This window comes from Geotrypetes seraphini, chromosome 3 (assembly GCF_902459505.1).
Source record: "Geotrypetes seraphini chromosome 3, aGeoSer1.1, whole genome shotgun sequence".
Lineage (NCBI taxonomy): Eukaryota > Metazoa > Chordata > Amphibia > Gymnophiona > Dermophiidae > Geotrypetes > Geotrypetes seraphini.
In genome coordinates, this window is record NC_047086.1 from 53132280 (window position 1) to 53156590 (window position 24311).

Here is a 24311-nt window from a genome sequence, read left to right on the forward strand (position 1 = left end):
TTCTCCAAAGTGCCGTCCCGATTTTAGGCAGCTGTAGGCGTCCTACAGCTGTCTACTCAGCCAATCGGGATGCACATTTTTTTTTAAAAAAATGCTCCCCAGGCAGGCCTGAAGGCACCTCCGGGAGCCTAGGGAGATCCGCAAGATGCCTAAGCTCGTCTAAGGGCCTTAGGCGAACCTAGGCGGCCCTACGCGTCTCCCTAGTAGAGGAGAAGCTTAAAATGTAGGCCAGCAAAATGCTGGTCTACATTGTAAGTAGACGTGGCCGCTATACTTATCGCGGCAAGGGATCTCTCTGCCGCTATAAGTATAGTGGGCCGCAGCCTGTCAGATCGCTGACAGGAGGGTGCCCAATCCCTCCTGCCCGAAGATGCACCCCCCCTGACACTACCGACCGCCCCCCCCCCCCCGACATTACCGATCTCCCCCCCCGACAATATCGATCGCTGGCAGGAGGGTGCCCAATCCCTCCTGCCCGAAGACGCACCCCCCCGGCGCTAACAACCCCCAAACCTCCACTCCACCAAACCTGTTCTTACGGCCAGATGGGTCTTGCACGTCCAGCCGGCAGGCACCGCCTCGTCGAAATGAGGCGGGCCCGCCCCTTCCCGGCCCATCCTGCCGAAGCCTAAGGCCTGATTGGCCCAGGCTCTAGAAGCCTGGACCAATCAGGCCTTAGGCATAGCGGGTCCGCCCATCCCCACTAAGTCTAAGGTCTGATTGGCCAATCAGGCCTTAGATTAAGTGGGGATGGGTGGACCCGCTATGCCTAAGGCCTGATTGGTCTAGGCTTCTAGAGCCTGGGCCAATCAGGCCTTAGGCTTCGGCAGGATGGGCCGGGAAGGGGAGGGAAGGGAAATGGAAGGGGAGAACAGAGATAGAAGATGGATGGTTAGTACGAAGAAAGAAAGAGACCCTGTCAAGCAAGTTATCAGAAGACAACCAGAGCCAGGGACCAACAAGATTTGAATAATGACCAGAAAACAAAAGGTAGAAAAAAATAATTTTATTTTCTGTTTTGTGATTACAATGTAACATAGTAACATAGTAGATTACAGCAGATAAAGACCTGAATGGTCCATCCAGTCTGCCCAACCTGATTCAATTTAAATTTTTTAATTTTTTTTCTTAGCTATTTCTGGGCAAGAATCCAAAGCTCTACCCGGTACTGTGCTTGGGTTCCAACTGCCGAAATCTCCGTTAAAACCTACTCCAGCCCATCTACACCCTCCCAGCCATTGAAACCCTCCCCAGCCCATCCTCCACCAAATGGCCATATACAGACACAGACCGTGCAAATCTGCCCAGTACTGGCCTTAGTTCAATTTTTAATATTATTTTCTGATTCTAGATCCTCTGTGTTCATCCCATGCTTCTTTGAACTCAGTCACAGTTTTACTCTCCACCACCTCTCTCGGGAGCGTCAGATTTGAAATGTATATCCTGCTAGAGCTGGTGTTAGACCGCAAACGTGAGCTATGATTTAACAGAGAGAGGAAAAGTCTTTTTTGTTTATTTATTTTGTTTACACCACAGCACCAGTGTGGTTAGGAGAAGGCAAAGTAGGTAAAGAGGCTATAAAATAAACCCACCAGGATGTTTGAAAAAACACACAATTGGGCAGGAAAATTCGAATTGAAAATCAAAATTTTTTTTCCTGAATCGGGCAACATTAATGCCCACTGCAACTTGATCCACCTGCTTTTCTCACAGTTAACAAACACCAATCTCAGGGGCAGTTCCTCCTCCGTTGTGGTAGCAGAAATCCTCTCACCCACGCTGAAATCCCATGCTGAAATTGAGGTGGTGTTGGCAGGATCATTCCCATGTCTCGTGAAGAAAGTGTGTGTTTATTTGATATTGAATTGTTCCTACTTTTGCCTGTATGTGATTGTTCTGGTAATTGAAATCACCCATTATTATACTGTTGCCCAGTTCTCCAGCTTTCCTAATCTCTGAAAACATTTCTTCATCTGTCTGGGGGATGGTAGTATTCATTCATTCAGGGGAGCTCAGAACAGTTTACATGAATTTATTCAGATACTCAAGCATTTTCCCTGTCTGTCCCGGCGGGCTCACAATCTAACTAATGTACCAGGGGCAAAGGGGGAATTAAGTGACTTGCCCAGGATCACAAGGAGCAGCATGGGTTTGAACCCACAACCTCAGTGTGCTGAGGCTGTAGCTTTAACCACTGCGCCACACTCTCCCCCTATCTTTATATTCCTTCCCTTCACATATGGAATTTCTAATCATATGGATTCCACACTGCTATCTGTCATGCAGAATGTGTATTTGATTCAATTCTTTCTTTAACATATAGCGCAACCCTCTCCCCCTCCAATTTGATCTACTCTATCCTTGCGATATAATTTATACCCAGGTAATGCAGTGCCCATTGATTGTCGTCCTTCCACTAGGCCTACGAGATGCCTATTTATATCTACCTCATCATTCAGTGCTATTTTATTTTTTAAGCTTCTAGCATTTGTATACAGACACTTCACATTGTGTTTTTCCTTGTAACTACAGGCTGCTGAGAAGACAGGGAAAATTTGAGTCTTTTGCTCTGCCTTCCTCTTAAACCCTCCTGGCTTTCTTTCACTTTTATTGAAACTTCTCTACTGAGACTCCCTAAATATCCTGTTTCAATAGTTTCCTTCAAGGATACCTCACACCGAACTATCCACTCCTGGGCGACTGTCGGCTTTACCCTGCATCTCAGTTTTAAAGCTGCCCTATCTCTTTTTTAACGTTAGCGCCAGCAGCCTGTTTCCATCCCAGTTAAGGTGGAGTCCATCCTTTTTGGAACAAGCCCCCGCCTTTCCCAACTTTCTACCTAAGAGCCTAAATTTGGCTTCCAGAACCTCCCTCTCACATTTTCCTATGCATCATTTCAGCTGGCTCCTCCCCAGCACTATCTAAACTCCTATCTAAGTGACGCATGAAGACTGCCACCTTCGCACCAGTCACGCAAGTGATCAGGTGATCCTCGCTCCCACCAGCCACCCAGCTATCTACATGCTTAGTGATTGAATCAACAACTACAACAGCTGTCCTAACCCTTCCCTCCTGGGCAGAAGCCCCTGGAGACACATCCTCGGTGCAAGAGGATATTGCATCCCCTGGTGGGCAGGTTCTGGCTACAGGAATATTTCCTACTTCACCAGGGTGATGCTCTCCTTCTAGGAGACCTCTCTCCTCCAAGGCAACACAGGGGCTACCAGACTGGAGGTGGGACTTCTCTACAACATCCCTGTAGGCTTCTCTATGTACTTCTCTGTCTCCCTCAGCTCCTCCAAGTCTGCTAGTCTAGACCCACTATTTACAAAGACAAACTGCAGACTTCACAGCATACTCTGAAGAAAGCCGCAGCATGATGGCTGAAACGTCAGTTTCTACCCGACATGATGCAGCAAGACCCAGAAACCTTAAACAAGAAATAGTATCTCCATGCCTTTAACTTTTAACTTTAAATGTATTTACTAATTTCAGAGTGTATGGCTTTTATTTCCTTATTTTGGCCCTCCTTTACAAAGCCACACTAGCATTTTTAGCACTGGCCACGGTGGTAAGAACTCCAACTCTCATAGGTATTCTATGAGCATCACAGTTTTTACTGCCACGGCTGGCACTAGCACGGCTTTGTAAAGGAGGGGGTTTATTTGAAAGTAAAAGCTTAACTTACAGAAATGTTTGCTTTTTTTTTCTTTTTGAGCAGGAAGTGGAGGATATGCCGATGATTTGGTTGGTGCCACATCTACAACAGGGCATGGGGAGAGCATTATGAAAGTGGTCCTAGCCAGACTGGTACTACATCATATGGAACAAGGTATAGATTAATTACTTTAGTAAATAGATCACTTTTTAAAATTGTTTGAAGTGCAGGACAGTTTTGCAGTTGATTTGCAATAACTGCTCAAATTTAATGCATGGTAAGTACAAAACCTCTTCATTAACTGTTGGGGGCATCCTCAGGATTTTCCCATTCAGTTAATGCAAAGAAAAGTTTTACCACATGTTAAGTATATGGCAGATAATACAATATATTTAGTAGCACTTCATGAGGTAGCATTAATCATTAACCCTCCATTACTCCAGGTACAAAAATAAGTGCCAGTATATAATATATAAACTGCTTTGATTGTAACCACAGAAAAGCGGTATATTTCTGTATTTATTTGATTGGTTTTATATTCTGTCCTCCCAGGAGAGCTCAGAACGGGTTACAAGTTTACATACATAATATGTATGTAAACTTGTAATATGTATGTAAACTTGTAAAGTGTATTACATATTAAAGTATATTTGGGAGTGTGTGGTGCTGTGGTTAAAGTTAAGCCCCAGCACCCTGGGGTTGTTGGTTCAAATCCCTTGTGACTCTGGATAAGTCACTTAATCCCCCAGTGCCCCAGGTACATTACATAGAGTTTGAGCCCGCCGGGACAGATAGGAAAAAAAAGCTTGAGTTCCTGAATAATTGGGGGCACTAAAGACATGGGAAGGAGGCACTGGGGGCACTAAGGACAGGAAGGGGCACTAGGGACATGGGAAGGAGGCACTGGGGGCACTAAAGACAGGAAGGGGCACTAGGGACATGGGAAGGAGGCACTGGGGGCACTAAGGACATAAGAAGGAGGCACTGGGGGCACTAAAGACATGGGAAGGAAGCCCTGGGGGGACTAAGGACATGGGAATGAGGCATTGGGGGCACTGTGGGCACTAAGGACATAGGAAGGAAAGAGGGAGGGAATAGAAAGGGACAATTCTTGGTCCATTCTTGGTCCTGAGTGCAGAAAGAAAGAAAGGATACACAGACAGAAGGAAACGCAACCAGAGACTCATGAAATCACCAGACAGCAAAGGTAGGAAAAATGATTTTATTTTCACTTTAGTGACCAAAACGTGTCAGTTTTGAGAATTTATATCTGCTGTCTATATTTTGCACTATATTTGTCTATTTTTCTATAGTTACTGAGGTGACCGAGCTTGCGGAGATGGGGCAGAAACGGGGTTTTTAAATTTTAGTCCTAGTAGTTTGCCGGTCCACAAAATAATTCTTTTATTTCTGCCGGTCCACGGGTGTAAAAAGGTTGAAAACCACTGCCTTAGAGAACCTTTCTGCTTGCATTTAAATTTACCTTAATGTAGTCCATAAGATTAAGCAGAATATGCACAATGAAAAATGCATATGTAAACCTGTTCGTCTCAGGTGGAGAACATTGATTTTTTTCAAGAGTGTCAATTGAGCAACTACCAGCTTCCTTGCCACTTTTGCCACAAATGGCAAATAGGAAATAGGGCAAAAATTGGAAATTGAAGAGAGATGAGTCCTAGGAACCTTTAGATGAGAATGGAAAATTGTTTGCATTTGCCAGAGACAGAGCTACACCCAAAGCTGGTGGCTAGCAATGGTCGGGGTTTTATAAATGGCATTAAAATAAGCATTTCTGTTACACAAGGCATATGAGTCCTGACAAGTGGGTTAAGTTCCCCCATTCGCAAGCTGTTGCAGAAGGAATCATATACTTTTTCTTCAGCTCCACCTCCTTCCTCAGTGGGATGTACTGTCTCTCTTCTGATTTTTCCTTCTACAAGCGAGCTAGAAAGCATCTTTCTGATCTGCTCTGAGAAGTTTTATATTTGAGGGTATTTTTATCTGATTTTGAGGCTCACAGTGTTCAGGAGGTTCCCAGTGGCCCTGAGGCAGCTCTGTCTGGAAGAGGACGCAGACCGTCTGATGAGCTATCTGCTGTTGGCATGGCAACCGTAAAGGAACTTACCTAGCCAGCCCGCACTAACAGTTAAGAAGCTCGGTGATTGTTCCCCTGGGAACAAGGCATGTCCCTGATTTATCAGGTGCTTGAGCATAGGCTTTTTGGCCCCTTGGTGGTCCAGGATGGCTTTGATGGGTGACAGCTGCATTTCTTTCCTCCCTCTGTTGTGGCATACAGTTCCGTGGGTTTCTGGCCTGACTGTCAGCCTGAAGATTGAAGAGTCCTGGACTAAGGATTTACTTGTTTGAGGCAAGGGTCTTCTCCAGTATCCATCTGCAGTGAGAATGAACCAGCCTCTATCTGCTTCAAAACACCTCGATTTTACTTAACAGCAATTATTAACTCCTCAGACCTTTCTACCCTTGTATCATGCCAGGTTTGTGCTGGATGGTCGGCTGAGGAGTGTCTGTGCCATGTGCTGCGACGCACATGGTGGTAGGAGGCTTAGACTTAGCCTTCCCTGGTGCCTCTAAGGCTGTGGAACCACAAGTGACTCTTATTTGTCAGGGAGGAAATCCTTCCTGGAGCTCTTGGAGAGCGATTTTGGTGAAACGCAAACCCATGAACACCAGAGAGCCCAAGAGGCAAAAAGGTGAGTCCCTGAAGGGGTCCTCTGGGCTTCCTACACAGGGTTTACCCCTGATTTTGTAAGTCTCATATGGAAAGCTTATTTAAGTTATTGGGGTCCATCTTCGCCTGCAGAAGGCTGCATCTGTGGCTGTGCGGGAGGATCTGACCTCCCATAACGCGCTTCACACAGAGAAGGTTTCCAATCTGGGACCAGACAGAGAGAGATTGGGGGGTGGAATCCATGTTTTTACTGCCCCAGAGTGCATCTTTATTTTTAGGCGATTCGGGGTCTCAAGCAGAGACCACTTGTCAAGAGATGGTGGTGGCCCTTGATCAAAGGGATGACCTATTGGTACGTTACCTCTTTAAGCCGACAGCACTGCTGGAAGTTATTATGGAGTCCTTGTGGAAATTAAATCTGGATGTTCCGCAGACTTCGGCTACACTATGCTCTGTTATGAGTGGCTTTAAGACTCAGATTGCATTTTTTCCCATTGCATCTTGACATTACGTTGCTAGTCACGGAGCATTGGGAGGTTCCAGAGGGCTCCTTGCGGGTTGCTAGGGCGATGTCAAAGCTGTATGCCATGGCTCCCAAATTTGGTAGCACAGGTTACCAAGTGTACTTCCTGTCTAGTTAGGGAGGCGTCATATTAAAGGATTACAGGATAGAAGTTGTCCTCAAAAAAAAGTTTGAGGCCTTGGCTTTGGGAATCAAGGCAGCAGCATCGGTCTCGTTCATGGCTGGTTCAGTACTTGTCACCATACCTCAAGAAGGATATGGCGATACTCGAGAGGGTCCAGAGAAGAGCAACAAAAATGATAAAGGGCATGGAAAACATTTCATATGCTGAGAGGTTGGAGAAGCTGGGGCTCTTTTCCCTGGGTAAGCGGAGACTTAGAGGGGATATGATAGAAACTTACAAGATCATGAAGGGTATAGAGAAGGTTAAGAGGGACAGATTCTTCAGACTGGCAGGGGCAACAAAAACTAGAGGGCACTCAAAAAAATTGAAGGGAGATAGGTTCAGAACAAATGCTAGGAAGTTCTTCTTCACTCAGAGGGTGGTGGACACCTGGAATGCGCTTCCAGAGGAGGTGGTAGAGCAGAGTACGATTTTGGGTTTCAAAATGGGATTGGACAAGTTCCTGAAGGAAAAGGGGATTGAGGGGTACAATTAGAGGGTTACTATATAGTACAAAATGCTTTAGAGTAATAGATCACTTACAGGTCATTGACCTGGGGGGACGCCACAGGAGCGGACTGCTGGGCATGATGGGCTTATGGTCTGACTCGGCAGAGGCGATGCTTATGTGCTTATGTACATGTGCTTGCTATACTAGGTTGCATCAGACTCCCTCGATGGATTACTGTTTACCCCCAGCTGGTGATGGCAGGAGTTGACTATGTAGTGGATGCTCTGTAGGATATAATTAAGAAACTCCTATGTGTTCATGAGTGTACACCAAATAAACCAACTGTTTATAATAATAATTTTTGAATAAGGAGAGCTTCAGTAAAGTCGACAGTTTCCACTGCTCATGTGTGCATGAGGGAAAAATCCTCTATTTGCAAATGCTTCAGTTACATCATTAGTAATCTCTCCTTTATTTTGAATAACACCACTGCGTGCTGAACATAAAGGCATTAAATAAGTGTCCCAATCTTGATAAATCTCCGTGTCTATTCACGACTAACAATTTGTGATGCCCAAAGCAAATGTGAAAACAGTTACATCGTTGTTCACTATCTAATATAATAAAATGGTAAGTCGCGCATGCGCACTTCCTAAGTGTGCGCCGGTTTTCCGTGAGCTGTAGCGACACATAGGAAGTGCGCATGCGCGGCTTACGATTCTTTGAAAGACGCAGCGGTGGCTACTCTCACGATCCCCGTCTGCATCGGACTTCTGACGCAGGTGGGGATCATGAGAGGAGCCACCGCCGCGTCTTTCAACTAAAAATAAATAAAAAACAAGGCGGATGTCGGCCTGATGGCTGGAGTTCACCGCTGAGTCCGGTGAGGAGTGCTTCCCTCAACAGGAACCGTCGGGTCTAATTCAAATACTCCCGGCAGGTCGGGAGGGGGCGGAGCAGGCTCACACACCTGGCGGGGACTGGACAGGAACTAGACTCCCTGCAGGAGCCAGCCTGATGGCTGGAGATCACTGGACTGGACAGGGGGAGCAGGTAAGGGGGTGCTGCAGTACAGGAGGAGCAGGGAAGAGGTGATTCTGGACAGGGGAGGAGGTAACAGGAAGGGAGGCCTACTGCTGGATAGGGGAAGCAGGGAAGAGGTGCTGCTAGGGGGGGGGTAAAAGGAAGGGAGAAGGGCTCCTGCAAAGGAGAAGAGCTACTGCTGGATATGGGGAGCTGGAAATGGGTTGATGCTGAACAGGGAGAGATAAAAGGAGAAGGACTACTGCTAAATAGGGGGAGCAGGGAATGGGTGGGGGTGCTGCTGGACAGGGAGGAGGTAAAATTAAGGGAGAAGGGCTGCTAGCACCCGTTAATGTAACGGGCTAAACAACTAGTTTATATATAATTATCAATGGTAGATTTATCTGAATGCTGGTTTGCTTGAATGTGTTCGACAAGCGCTTCACTTCGATGTCTGCTTCAGAGACTTTATAAAAATTCTCTTCTATTGTTTACTGTTGATGAGCCATTAGAAAAGTTTGTAAGACTTACCAAAGTTGTTTAGATCCCAGCCTTTAGGCGACTGAAATGATGCAAAAAACGCCAAAAACTTAGCGTTACAAACATGATGATATCATCCTCAATAACTTTATGTATAATACAAAAAGACAATCTGTATAATCGCTCAAAGAGCTTGTTTGAAAAAAAGACTTAAAATGTATAAAAATTGAATAGAAAACCCCTCCAACCTGCCACATTCTATATAACAGAATACTGATTTTACTTTTTGAAGTGTATGAATCCAAAATTACTCCCTGAATGCCAACCGGTGATTAAAATCACCTCCTCTAATGGAAAGGGAAATCTGTTCCAGAATAAACCATTTGATGTCAGAAAACACATGATGGTGTAAAAAATGACTGACCATAGGAGCAGTCAAAGTTCAAGTATTTAATTTACTTCTGTGTTCGATGAGACTTGTTCTGATTTTTCTAGAAGTCCGTCCTATGTAACATTTTTTGCACGGACATGTGATGACATAAATGATGCCTTTTGAATCGCATGTGGTCCTGCCCTGCAATTTATAATGGCGACCACTTATCAGATGAATCCATTCAGATATAGAACTGGTGTATTGATATAATTCACAATAACCACAAAGAGTGTGATTGCCTTGAACTATAGGCTGTTCAGTATCTTCCATTGTGTGTAGTAGCCTGTCCTGAATGTTTCTTCCACAAGTAAAACCTACAGATGTCCTATTTGAAATACAGCATGTAATTGTAATTATCCTAGGACAAGCAGGCAGCATATTCTTCTCACATGTGGGTGACATTATCCACGGAGTCTGGTACAGACAATACCAAAGTGTACTCAGTGGCATACCTAGCATATGTGATACACGGGGCCCATCATTTTTTTACCCCCCCCCCCGGCCATCTATTTGAAAAATATGATTTTTAGTAACAATCCACATATCACACAACAAGAGTGTACCTAGGAAAAGGCAGCATCTTAAACACTGCAGTGAGCCCTAGAACACCAACACATAAATTGTAAAACCAAACAAGCCAGATCCCGCACAGTCAATCGATCCTGCAGTCAATGCCAACTGAAAACTATGTTCTTTTTATACACACAGAACAGAGATACACCCTCACCCAATATGAAATAATCACAAACTAAAAATAGAAATATGTAGACAAAAGTTAAACTGAACCACTAAGAAACCAGACTCTGCATACAATGCAACACCACAATACCACAAAAACAGTAACACATGTCCTCTAATACTGTGCAAAATATAAAGACAGTAGATGTAAATTTGAAAAAACTGATACATAACAATCACCACTTTACAAATTAACAAATAAAAATAAAACAAATAATGAGAAATAAGAAAATACCATTTTATTGGACTAATCCATTTTTCAATTAGCTTTCAGAGGCCAAATCTTTCTTCAGAACAGTACTGTTATGGTATCCTGTCCTGACCTGAGGAAAAGGGTTTAGTCCAAAAAATTGCCTTATTTCCATTTCTTATTTATAAAATTTTATCAATACAGTTACAATACTACTTGATTCTAAGTAAAGCAACAAAAATATATTTCTACCTTTTGTCTTTTCTGCTTTAATCATCTTCTCTTTGCTCTCTTCTTTCTATACAGCGTTTGTCCTCTCTCCCTTCCATGCAACATCTGCCCTCTCTTTGCCCCTTCCACCCAGCTTGTGCCCTCTCTCTCTCTCTACCCCTTCCATCTACTGTCCACCCTCTCTCTGCCCCTTGCATCTACTGTCCACCCTCTCTCTGCCCCTTGCATCCACTGTCCTCCCTCTCTCTGTTCCATATGGCATCTTCCCTCTTTCTATGTCCCTTCAATAAACTGTATATCCTGTGCCCTTTCTCTCCTTTGTACATGATTCATTTTGGCTTCACCCCCTCCCCTATGCTCTGGCATCTCTCTCTTCTCCTTTCCTTCCTTCCTTCCCACTCCACCCCATGGTCTGGCATCTCTATCTCCTTCCCTTCTCTCCCCCATGCCCTGGCATCTCCCTCCTATCTCTCCCTCTGGCACCTCCTAATCTAATCTAATCCTTAGGTTTGTATACCGCATCATCTCCACGTTCCTCTCCTTTCTTTCCCTCTTGTCTGGCATTTTGTCTCCTTTAGTTTCCCTTCCTACCCCCCATGCCCTGGCATCTCTCTCCTCTCCTTCCGTCTCCCCCTCCCACTCCATTATCTATCATCTCTTCTCCTTCCTTTCTCTCCTTCCTTCCACCTGGTCTGGCATCTGCCTCCTCCCCTCCCCCCTGATCTCTCTCTCTCTCCCCCCATGGTCTGGTAGCTCCTTTCCTTTCCTTTACTTCCATGGTCTTGGCATCTCCCTTCCCTGGTGTTCCTTCTCCCCTCTCTCTCCCCAATTGAGTGCAGCAGCAGCATTTCTCTTCCCATCGGCGGAGTCACAAGCTTCCCTCCATCGCTGACCTCTTGCTGCTCTTCCTTGCTTCGGGCCTTCCTTGTTGCTGGGTCCTGCCTTCGCGGAAACAGAAAGTAGGCAGGACCTGGCAGCCAGGAAGGCCCGAAGCAAGGAAGAGCAGCAAGACAAGTTTTAACTTCCCTCCGTCGCTGACCTGTCTCACTTAGCTTCCCTCCGTCACTGACCTTAGCCCTAGCGAACTCATGCTCCGGGGCTCGAACATGTGCATGCCGACTTCTCTCCTCCCCCCCCCCCCCGGAAACGTAACTTCTGGTTTTGGAGGGAAGAGAAGGGAAGCTGGCACGTATACCTTAAAGCCCTGAAGCATGAGTTCGCTACGGGCTAAGGTGGGAAATCGCCAAGCCGGTGAGAGGCGGGGGTTGTTTTTTAAAAAAAATGTTGAGCAGCAGCAAGATTCGCGATAGATGGTAGCCGAGCAATCATCTAAATTAGCCGGGCGCAGCGCCTGGCTAAAGGCCCCAGGGCAGTGGTAGGCAAACTCATTAGTCAAAAGAGCCAAAATCAGCAGTACAACGATTAAGATTTTTTTTGGGAGCCATACCCCATGCCCGCTTGTGCTACAATGGCTACGTCAACCCGACTGACACGTCTGCACGTAGTCGAAATCGATTCGTGGCAGAGCCTAGAGAATGACAGGGAGAAAAAATTTGTCTCCGTCCCCTCCCAGTCAGCTCGATCCCCATCCCCGCAAACCACCTGATTCCATCCACACAAGCCTTGAATTGTTTTATATTGAACTTATTATATTAAAGTATAAAAAGAAACAATATTCTGTACAATTATCAATTTATAAATCAGCGTCTTCTCCCCACTTTCTCTTCCCTTCAGCGCACGCACATAAAAACAAGCAAGTAATTTTATATCATTTTCATTCTATTCATTCATAGAAATTAAAGTCTAAATAATGCCAGTCACATAACAAAACATGATTTTACAAAAATAATTCCCTGCACAGTCAAGCCTGCGAGGATTACTAAATGTCTTTCAGCAGCTCACCTCCTTCCCTCCCCCTTACCTTCGTGGCTAAGTCAAAATGATCTACCAACAATAAAATTTTAAAACCACAAAGCACACTGTACGCAGAGAAAATGTTAATTATCATTTATATTCCGCAGGTTTTCAAAGAGGTCAAGGCATATGACTTTATGCAATGTCACCTCAGTAACAACTATACAAAAATAGACAAATATACCCCCTTCCTTTTTACTAAACCACGATAGCGGTTTTTAGCGCATATTGCTGCGCTGAATGCCCTACACTGCTCTCAACGCTCATAGGCTCCTTGCGCTAAAAACCATTATTGCGGTTTAGTAAAAGGGGGCCATAGTGCAAAATATAGACAGCATTTATAAATTCTCAAAACGGACACATTTTGATCACTAAATTGAAAATAAAATCATTTTTCCTACCTTTGTTTGGTAATTTCATCAGTCTCTGGTTGCATTTTATTCTTCTGACTGTGCATCCAATATTTCTTCCCTTCTTTCAGCCTCCTGTATGCTTCCTCTCCTCCAGACCTCATTCCCTCCCCAAACTTTTTTGTTGTTTCACCCTGCCCCCTTCTTTCTTTCTCTCTCCATGCCCCCTTTCTTTCTGCATGTCTGTCTCTCTCTCTCTCTCTCCGTGCCCCATTTCTTTCTTAGCTTCACCCTGCCCCTTATTTCTCTCTCCATGCCCCCTTTTTTCAGTATGTCTGTCTTTCTCTCTCTCTCTCTCTGTGCCCCATTTCTTTCTTTCTTTCTCTCTCTCTCTCTCCATGCCCCTTTCTTTCTGTATGTCTTTCTCTCTCTCTGTGCCCCATTTCTTTCTTTCTTTTACCCTGCCCCCTTCTTTCTTTCTCTCTCCATGCCCCCTTTCTTTCTGTATGTCTGTCTTTCTCTCTCTCTCCGTGCCCCATTTTTTTCTTTTTCTTTGTTTCACCCTGCCCCCTTTCTTTCTTTCTGGCTCCCTGTTCCCCCCCTTTATTTCTTTCTCCCTGCCCTCCCCTCCCCTATGCCACCACCATTGGGGAAAATGCTGCCACCACCGCTGGGGAATAGGCTGCCACTGCCGCCATCGGGAACAGGCCGGCGCTGAGTTCGACCTGCTTCTCTTCCCCACGGGGTCAACCAACTCTCGCCGCCCGACGTCAATTCTAACGTCGGAGAGGACGTTCTGGGCCAGCCAGGCAGCGATTGGCTGGCCCAGAACGTCCTCTCTGACGTCAGAATTGACATTGGGCGGCAAGAGTTGGTTGGCCCCGCAGGGAAGAGCAGAGAGAACTTGGCGCCGACCTGTTCCCGATGGCGGCGGTGACACTTAAGTGGCTAAAGAGCCGCAGTTTGCCGGCCTAGGGAGAACACTGGAAGGTGGCCAGCTGTGCACCCCCTTTGGGCGTGCACCCGGGGAAGACCGCCCCGCCGCCACCCCTTGGTACCCACTGAGTGTACTGTTACTTTAACTTCTTGAGAAGTCTTGAGACTACCCATGCTGCGCATGCGCAAGTGCTTTCCTGCCCAAAGCCAGCTCGCAGAGTCATCAAGTTTTTATTTTCCATGGAGCTAAGTAGATATATTTTGGGAGTCATTCCAAAAGCGCATATTTTCTTTTCTGTGCCTTCCTGTTTTTTTTTTTTTACTTACCGTATTTTTTGCTCCATAAGATGCACTTTTTCCACCCCCAAAAAGAGGGTGGAAAAGTGGGTGTGTCTTATGGAGCGAATACACCTCCCCTCCCCCCCTTACCCACGGTACCTTTTTTTAACTGGCGGTGGTCCAGCGCGGTCTCCTGCTGGACTGCAGCCTATTTCGCTGCAGAACAGCACATAAGGCAGGAGTGTGACCTTTACACTTCCTGCCTGGTCCCGTGCAGCTCTGTGATTAGCTGCTGTCAGTTTCGCAAAAGGAGAGGAAAGAAAAAGAAAATTCATCTTTAGTTGGAACAGTTCTTGCACTACTCCAGCAGCCATGTAAGAAAAAGGCTTCAATTCTTTTCTTCTTTTTTTTTATCTTTAAGTATTTTTATTGATTTCAATATTATATTAAGTAAACTTGTACAGAAAGCAAATTTAACCACAACATATTATAATCATATAAATCCATACTTAACAATATTAAGCAGATTACAAAATAAACTATTATGGTAAAGTTAGCTCAAGGCCTCATTGGATCCAAGAATTAATTGTGAAAAGATATTAAGAAAACAATCAAAGAAGTAATGCTATTCCTATAAATCGGGAATGAAGATACTATTTTCTTTTAGAGCTTAACCTTGAGTTTTTTCTTTGTCCAGACGGGACATCGCCAAAAAAATTAGTCAAATGTTGAGGTTCAAAGAATACATATTTAATTGAATGGTAACGGACAATGCACTTACAAGGATGTCTCAAATAAAATGTAGCCCCTAATGAGATGACCCCAGGTTTCAAAAGAAGGAAATCATGTCTACGTTTTTGCGTTTCCCTTGTAACATCAGGGAACATTTGAATTTTACAGCCAAGAAATTCCTTTTGTTTATTCTTTAGAAATAGTCTCCATAACCAAGATTTATCAATAGAAAGAGCCAAAGTGGCTACTAATGTTGCAGGTGTTACCACTTCCTTATCTGACTTCTCCAAAATGGGTTTCATTTCAATGATAAGAATATAGCAGTTCAGTTTCAGTCATTCAATAGTTCCCAATAGTGATTCCAACCAACCAATAAGCCAAAAAAATTCCTAATGTTCAGGTGGCAGTCTTTAGAGAATTCTCTTTCTTTCTCAGGTTTATGTATTAAACAAAGCTTTCAAAAACTGCAACACACCATAGTTCCTTTTCCAGCAAGGCAGGACAGAAAATCCTCTTCATAGCACAGAAAAAGGAAAAACAAACTAGCAGTGCTTTATCTTAATTGGTCTTCATAGCCTCAGCTGGTTCAGAGTAAAAAAAGGTAAACTTTCACCAACCTCCTTGCATTCCTCTGCTCCAGACCAATCTGCGTATGTGGGTTGTTCAGCTTCCCCAAGCTCCATCAGTTCCTCTCCAGGAATGACTTTAGGCTGAAATCTATCCCATTGCATGGACTGCTGTTTCTCTGTCCCTCTCTCTAGAGCAGGGGTCTCAAAATCCCTCCTTGAGGGCCGCAATCCAGTTGGGTTTTCAGGATTTCCCCAATGAATATGCATGAGATCTATGTGCACTGCATGACTGAGTTCAAAGAAGCGTGGGATGAACACAGAAGATTTAGAATCAGAAAATAATATTAAATATTGCACTAAGGCCAGTTACTGGGCAGACTTGCATGGTCTGTGTCTGTGTATGGCCGTTTGGTGGAGGATGGGCAGGGGAGGGCTTCAATGGCTGGGGAGGGCTTCAATGGCTGGGAGGGTGTAGATGAGCAGAGATTTCGGCAGTTGGAACCCAAGCATAGTACCGAGTAAAGCTTTGGATTCTTGCCCAGAAATAGCTAAGAAGGAAAAAAAAAAAAAAAAAATTTAAATTGAATCAGGTTGGGCAGACTGGATGGACCATTCGGGTCTTTATCTGCCGTCATCTACTATGTTACTATGTTACTATGCTTTCAATGCATATTCATTGGGGAAATCCTGAACACCCGACTGGATTGCGGCCCTCAAAGAGGGACTTTGAGATCCCTGCTCTAGAGCTATCTTCTGTTCTCCTTCCTGGAATCCTCCTCTCTTGGCTGTAGCTGGGGCTTATATTCTAAGAAGCCTCGCCCTGAGCTCTGAGTTAAAGGCATGGGCCAAAACTGCCTCTGGCTCCCCCTTTGGCTAGGCTGAAAATAGCACTTAGGGAACCTAGACTGTTTAAAGGCAGGTTTAAATTGGTTTTCCTTTTTCCCAGAATGGACTCTTTCTACAGGGCCACTTTGTTCTTACTGAGCGGGGATAAAGCTAAGGGCCTCTGTGTCAGGATAGGCAGCCTCATACCTAGAGAAATTTCTCTGGAGAAATTTTCTACCCTCTATCCCCTTATTCTTCCTGCTTTTACCATGTGGCAAGACCGACATAACCCTAGACGTGCCACAACCTACTAGTGGAGGTGGGGGAGGATAAAGTGGGAAGGGAGACAAAGCTATTTTTATAGTAACTCTCAAGTTATCCGGCATACTTTTTGGGAAGGTGCCTCAGTGTAGACAGCTACATGGCGCCTACCGAGTTAGGCACCTACCCAAAAATTCATTTTTAAAATTGTTTTTTTTTAATGGCACTGTTCAATTAACAGTGCCAATTGAATTGATTTAAAATATTAAGCTAGGTGCCTAGATCAGCTAGGTGCGTCGATCTAGGCTCTTAGGTTAGGCGTTTTTTATAGAACTGGGGCCTCAATGTGTTTTGTATTTATATTTTTTGGCTTAAATTATTAAATTAGTACTTTTGTCTTAACTGTTCTTAAAACAATGGTCATTTCTTTATTGGACTATTTCAGTCTGGTATATCAGAGAAGACACAGATTTCCAGGTACAGTTGCTCCAAAATATAGCAATAAAAGTAATTTAAGCAGCAAAATGGGAAAGGGCAACACAGACACTTTGGGAACTCTACGGAATTTGTTTTAAATTTTAGCTGGGCAATATTTAAAATGACTAGCTGGTCACTATCCAGTTAAATCACTTGGTCAGGGCTAGCCACTAATATTCAGTGGCACTTAACCAACTCAGTGCTGCTGAGTATTGGGGTTAGTACTGAATACAAACCCGGATATCTTGGGGGCGTGGCAGGGGTGGAGTCAGCACTTGGATGGTGAAGTGCTGATATTCAGCACTTAAATGGACAGGGTCAGCACATAGTAGCAAAAATGAGTGGAATTGTCCAATCAGAAAGGTGCACAAATAAAAGTGTCTTTCAACTCATCTGATTGATCTTTATTCATCCAAAGTTACTCGACCCGACATGTACATGTTTCGGCCCTAAGGCCTGCGTCAGGAGTCTTGAAGATCTTTGGGTATATGAACAAAAATGTAAACCACTTGAAATGCTGTTTATGTCAAAACGCCGTCGTGTCGCAAACTTGCAGTAAAGTAAAACTCGAAAAGACACTTTTATTTGGACAATTCCACTCATTTTTGCTACTTTGTCCTTTGTGGATTTGTTTCCCCTGTCATTTGCGCAGGGTCAGCACATAAGCAAAACTGTATAAATGTCCTATCTATGGGGCCCTTTTACTAAAACTGCAGCAAAAGTGACTTTAATGTCTCTTCCATGTGCTAAAGCCACTTGTGCTGCAGCAGGAAAATGGTTAATTTTCCACATTAATGGCCACACACTAATTTTGTGCTGAGACTGGAGTCGGTCCAAAGAATGGCCACCCGGATGGTCTCGGGACTCAAAGATCTCCCGTACGAGGAACGGCTGGATAAGTTGCAGCTGTACTAACTCGAGGAACGCAGAGAGAGGGGTGACATGATCGAGACATTCAAGTATCTCACGGGCCGCATCGAGGTGGAACAAGATATCTTCTTTTTCAAGGGTCCCGCGGCAACAAGGGGGCATCCGTGGAAAATCAGGGGCAGGGAACTGTACGGGGACACCAGGAAATTCTTTTTCACTGAAAGGGTGGTTGATCGCTGGAATAGTCTTCCACTTCAGGTGATTGAGGCCAGCAGCGTGCCTGATTTTAAGGCCAAATGGGATCGACACGTGGGATCTATTCACAGAGAAAGGTAGGGGAGGGTCATTGGGGTGGGCAGACTAGATGGGCCGTGGCCCTTATCAGCCGTCTATTTCTATGTTTCTAAATTATAAGGGTTCAACAGTGTAAAATACCAACTAAAAATAAAAGCTGTTGAAAATATACTGCAACACTGCAACTCACAAATAAGGTGGAGAGAAAAGCCTTAGAATAGTCCAGCAGTAATAGATACAAACGTCAAAAACACTGCTATTATAGTCACTGGCATTAAAAAAACCCTCCAACCTCTGCATGCCAAACACAATCCAACTTGCATTAAGTACAGGCAACCCATATACTGTAACATACACGCACAGAAGACAAAACACTTATCTGGAGCAACACAGCTGCTGGGCAGGCTGGATGGGCCATTCGGCCTTTATCTGCCGTCATGTTTCTAAATTATGTGATTCATATTCTTTTGATGCTCTCTGATCTGACAGCTATTGTACTCTTAGCCTTAGAAAGTATTTAATTACGTGGAATCTTTTCAAGCCTTTCTATAGAATAGATAAATCAAAACTATTAGATTTGAAGCATGATGTGCTGACAATGGGAGGGAAAGGCTACTAGATTGCTATTGGAGACACATGAGGAAGCCACTGCTTGCCCTGGGATTGGTAGCATGGAATTTGGCTGCTGTTTGCATTTCTGAATTGGCCACTGTGGAAACAGGATACTGGGCCAGATGGACGATTGGTTTGACCCAATATGGCTAATCTTATGGTTTTTGTTTCAATTGCGCCATTAGTGATCCTTAGTAAAGATATAACCAAATTGAATAGTTTATTCCTCTATAAAAAGGGCAAAATAGAAGTTGCAATTTATAGACTTCATTTAGTTCATGATGGTGGCCTAGTTTTTATAGCTACTGGTTTCATTGTCCCTGATGCAGCCTGTGTACAGCAAAACATGGCCATATTGGGAATCACTTGTAATCCCTGGGCCTTTGTATATGCAAATAAAGGCGCTTACTATGATTTTAAGATCTACTACTTCTTCTCTAGTAGACTGTTTGCCTTGCTGTTTTTTTACTCTAGTTTTTCCCAGGACAGAACATAAGAATTGCCGCTGCTTGGTCAGACCAGTGGTCCATCATGCCACTCACGCGGCGGCCCTCTGGTCAAAGACCAGCGCCCTAACTGAGACTAGCCCTACCTGCGTACGTTCTTGTTCAGCAGGAACTTGTCTAACTTTGTCTTGAATCCCCGTGAACACCAGCACCAATATTTTGAATTCTTGTCTGATAGAGATTTCATCCTGCTTATGAAAAAGTAAGCTAAAATAGTATGTTGGATTTTAAAAGGTTTGGATAAATTTCCTAAAAGAAGTCTGTAAGCCATTAGATGTGTGGAATAGGCTCCCGGAAGAGGTAATGGAGACAGACTGTGTCTGAGTTCAAGAAAGCATGGGAGAGGCATGTGGGATCTCTTAGGGAGAGGAGGAGAGACTGGATGGGCCATTTGGCCTTTATCTGCCTTCATGTTTCTATATTTCTATTATTGTGATGAATTTGAGAAAATCTACTTTTGTGTCCATTTTTCTAGGATAAGCAGCATAATATCTGCTTTACTCGTTTGGGGTCTTGCCAACTACTTGTGATATGGATTGACCATTGATAGAAACAGGATACTGGGCTAGATGGACCTTTGGTTTGTCCAAGGATGGTAATGTTTGTTTTATGGATAAGCAGAAGTTATTCTTTGGTCCAGATTTCCAATTATGTTATTATCCTCTTCCTATAAAAGGCTTTCTTAGAGTAAGAGAAGTAGGAATAGCTTAATAACACATCCAATCTTAAATTGCATATTTTTGACAGGGTTTTTTTTTTTTGGGGGGGGGTTGTTTTTTTTAGACATAAATGGCATATGTTTAGAAAAATCAGTCCATTTGTTGTGGAAATTGAGATCTTGAAGAGACTGACTTTGGCTTCTGATTACTCAGCTGGAGTATTATAATGACCTAATGGCTATTTTCACAACTGATCCTGGGAAAAACAGACAGGCACACCTTACTGATAAAACATTACTCTTTTTCTCAATTTTGTCCAAGATAATTTGTGGCACTGATATTTAGGACTCTGAGAGGTTCAGGTTCCACTTGTGTGATGGACTCTTACGACCAAATTCTATAAACGGTATCTCGATTGTAGGCGGTGGTAGGCATCCTACCGCTGTCTAACTAGCCAATCTGGATGCATATTTTTTTTTTTTTTTTTTAAAACCACCCTGAGGCAGGCTGCCTACACAGTAGGCATCTTTCAAAGTTGAGGGAGATGAGTAGGGACGCTTAAGCTTGCCCAAGGTTGGGCGTGGGTGTGATTCTGCCCAGAAGTGGCCTTGGGTGAATTAAGTGGCCCTAGGCATATCCCTAGGGCCTCAATAGGCTCCTGAAGTGTAGGCCATTGAAATGCTGACCTTCATTTAAATTAGACGTGGCTGCTAAACTGATTGTGACAAGGAAATCTTCCTGCTGTGATCAGCTGAGCAGCAGTACTCCCCCGCAAAGTCGACCGGTTAGAGGGATGTCCAATTCCTCCTGCTGTGACCCTCTGAAGCATTCTTTGGCAGGAGGGGTGCCCAATTCCTCCTGTCACCATTCCCCAAAGCATCCCTTGAAAGGTGTGCCCAATTCCTCCTGCCGCTACCCCTCAAGCATCGCCTCTCTCCCCAAAGTATCCCCAAGCCACCCGGGAGGGCTTTAGGTATCTTGCCAATCAGAGTCTTAGGCCACTCCCAGTGCATCCCAGGATGTACTGAGAAGGAGGCCTAAGACTCCAGTTGGCCAGATACCTAAGGTTCCCCCTATGGGAGAGGCGTTAGGCATCTGAGCTTATCAGGCTCCTCCCCAGTGCATCCCAGAATGCACTAGGAAGGGGAAGACCCGCCATTTTGCAGTGGCGAGCCTTCTGGCCGGAGGTTGTATGCCTCGCTCTGGCCGGACCTTCATTTTAAAAGGTACGGGGTGAGTGAGGTGTGGTCTTCTGTTAGGATGGATGCCAGATGGGGCCTCCAAGTAGGTGGGGGTGTTGGTCACCGGGTGGGCAGGGTATGCTTTGGGGGTGGAGTAGTGGCAGGAGGCAGTAGGCACTCATCCTGGCGTGGACAGTTGAGTGGGGGGGAGTCGAGGGTTCCAGCAGGAGAGAGTGGGCATCCCTCCTGCCAGCTAACTTGTGGGGGTGATTCAGGAGTTCCCTGCCACTGCTCAACTGATCATGGTAGGGAGATTCCCTTGCCACAATCAGCTCAGTGGCAATGTGATCCTCTAAACAACGCCTGTGACATGGACGCTGGTTAGAGAATCGACAGACGCAATTCTCAAAAACCATTTAGGTGGCTGCTGAGATCGGGTGTCCTATATATAATCAAGCCAAAAGTGTGAGCCTGCATGCCTTAGTGTAAGCTTGCTTGAGAATCAGCTGAAAATCCAATTTAACTGCTTTTTACTATAGCAGTGTCAGTTCTATGAAACCAACTTTCTTGCAAGTTATGTACTTAGTCTAATTGTGAGATAGCCTTCAACTTATAACCCTACTCCCCTCTATCCTTTGCTCACCAGCCTAGTCAGCAGTTTAACCATCCCCTCTAACTATAACCCCTACCCTGACATCCTGTTTGTCTGTCTTGATTGTAAGTTCACTTGAGCAGGGACTGCTTCCTTTGGGACTCTGTACAGCACTGTGTACGTCTGGTAGCATTCTAGAAATAATAGTAGTAGAAGTAAAAGGTACAAACCTGTTTGTTTTTTTTCAGTGATCTTTTAAGTATAACTAGTATATTAAGTATATTAGGGAGATAATTGTCCATCTTGGTTCTCATTTAATTTCCTGTATGATTGGTGATCTATATTTGGCTGATTTTCTGTTCATTTATTTTTGAAGTTTTGTTTGTGTTGAATTAAAGTTTTTTTGTGTGTATGTGTGTGTGCATGCCTTGACAATGTTTTATGAGGATACTGTTCAATGTTTTGATTTTTGTATACTGCCTTGTTATACTTCATTTATTTACAAGCCACTTTTTTTGTAATTTTTTAAATATTTAAATCTTGATTTGAAACACAAATCAGAGATTCTGCACTGATCAACTAAGCAGATATTGCTATTATAGGTTCATTTATCTTTACTGCATTGAAAATGATTGTACCGTACAGTAACAACTATATTTTTATAGTTTATTTCATTTCATATACCACCTTATCAGTCAAGGTCAAAGCGATTCACACATTTTGTTTGTCAGGTACTCTGTTTCTTTCAAACATGAGAATTCAAATAGTAACTTCAGAAGCTGACACAAAAGCTATGGCCAGGAAAGACAAGAAAACCTTAGGAATAAAGATAATATGACCTAAAAATATCTTGCATGTTCAGAAGTGATCCTTTCAATATCATCAAAGCAGAAGCAATTCTCATGATACGTATGCTTTCATTCAGTGTATTGTTTTGTTGCACTCTTTGCATGCATGCCTTTGTTTCCTATAAGTACAAGATCTTCATAAAATATTCCCAAGTGGTGTCTTTTATGACACACTGACTCCTACAGTTTTCTTAGATGAATTCAAATATCAGTGGAGGGTACTGAGATGTATTCCTTAAAACTGCTATAACAAAAGTGGGAAAAATCTTCTTATTTTTAGTTAAACAATACAGCACTCCATTTTATTTTGCTCTATAGAGGAGGAAATACATTTATTTCTCCAATGTGATCAATTTTATTTAAAATTGACAACACTGCACGGTGCTGATAAGTATTCAGGTACAATATTTCTCTCCCCTAAGGAGCTTTCAGTCTAAGTTGGTACCTGAGGTACTGTGGGATAGTATCTTGCCCGTTGCTCAAGGCCATAGAGTATTGATAGTAGAAGAAGGATTTAAACCCCAGACTCCCCAGTTTTTAGTTCACTGCTGTAACCACTAGGCCACTTTCTCCTTGTGTGCTTCCTTGGAGAAAAGATGTCATCTGACAGGACAGAATCATCTTGGTGAAGCAGGAAGCAATCCTGTAGGGCAGTGGTCCCCAACCCTGTCCTGGAGGACCACCAGCCAGTCTGGTTTCCAGGGTAGCCCTAATGAATATGCATGGGGCAGATTTGCATGCCTGCCACCTTCATTATATGTAAATCTCTCTCATGCATATTGATTAGGGCTATCGGGAAAACCCGACTGGCTGGTGATCCTCCAGGACAGGGTTGGGGACCACAGCTGTAGGGTATTCAATATTCTTTCACACCAAGGGGATTCAATATCCTTTCTCCAGGGAATGGCTAGGACAGCTGTTTTAGTTGGAGATTAGATCTAGACGTGCAGGTAAATGGGTGTCAAGTGGGAATGAGAATTTTCAGTGCCAGGCACAATGACAGAAATTATAATGAACAAAATTACTAAATACATGGACAAAAAAAAAATCCAAAACAGGAGAAAGCTTTGTGGTCCAACCCTACTCTGAAGGATTTTGAACATATAGACAAACATTGGGAAAGGGAAAGCTTGCCTTACCAATGTATTACTTTTTTTTTTTTTTTTTTTGAATGGATGAATAAATGTGGCTTAAGATAAGCCACATTTTTGGGGAAATTGCGGCACTTCCCGTCCAACCCTACATTGCCGGAAACGTTTCAAAAATAAAAAAGCAGAAAGCCCCGAGAGACGTATGTTTGCTGGCTATTGGCCCTGACGCAGTGGACTAGCAACGGTGTCCACGAAACGCTGGCCGCGTCGGCTTAGCCATTAAATAGGCTAAATAAAGAACTTGACGTGGAAGCCTTTAAAAAAGAAAAAAAGAAAAAGAAAAAGCAGATTGAGATAAGTGATTTAGCTGCCTATTGAATAAGGATACACTGTGAATAGGACTGAATTTTAATATCTTAACTTCACCTTTAAGAGTTTTGAATTTTAGTCACTATACTTAAGGTCTATTTATTAAAAAGTTTCAAAAAATTCAATTAGGGTATGGGCCTATGACTGGAGCATGGAGCTATAAGAAATACGCTGACAGTTGAGTCCGTGATAGGACTACGCGTATGCTCCAAATCTGAGGCCCTCCTCTAAGTTCCCTACACAGTGGATATATCCTGTTAAGTGGTATTTTCCTCTATATGGTTAAGATAAGCTAGCTAATGATTTGTATCTAGATTTTCAAAAAGATTTTGACACATTCCCTTATGAGAGGTTTCTGAGAAAATGA

The 24311-nt window shown here is 43.9% G+C and overlaps 1 protein-coding gene across 2 annotated transcripts in view; it reads left to right on the forward strand.

Moving 5' to 3' along the window:
- The window catches only part of ASRGL1 (asparaginase and isoaspartyl peptidase 1), an 82470-nt gene that overhangs the window by 52079 nt on the left and 6080 nt on the right, over nt 1-24311 (forward strand). For both annotated transcript variants that reach the window (XM_033938331.1, XM_033938330.1), the window contains exon 6: nt 3722-3832. In XM_033938331.1, the coding sequence (XP_033794222.1) occupies nt 3722-3832 (111 nt within the window). The remainder of the gene's footprint in view (nt 1-3721; nt 3833-24311) is intronic.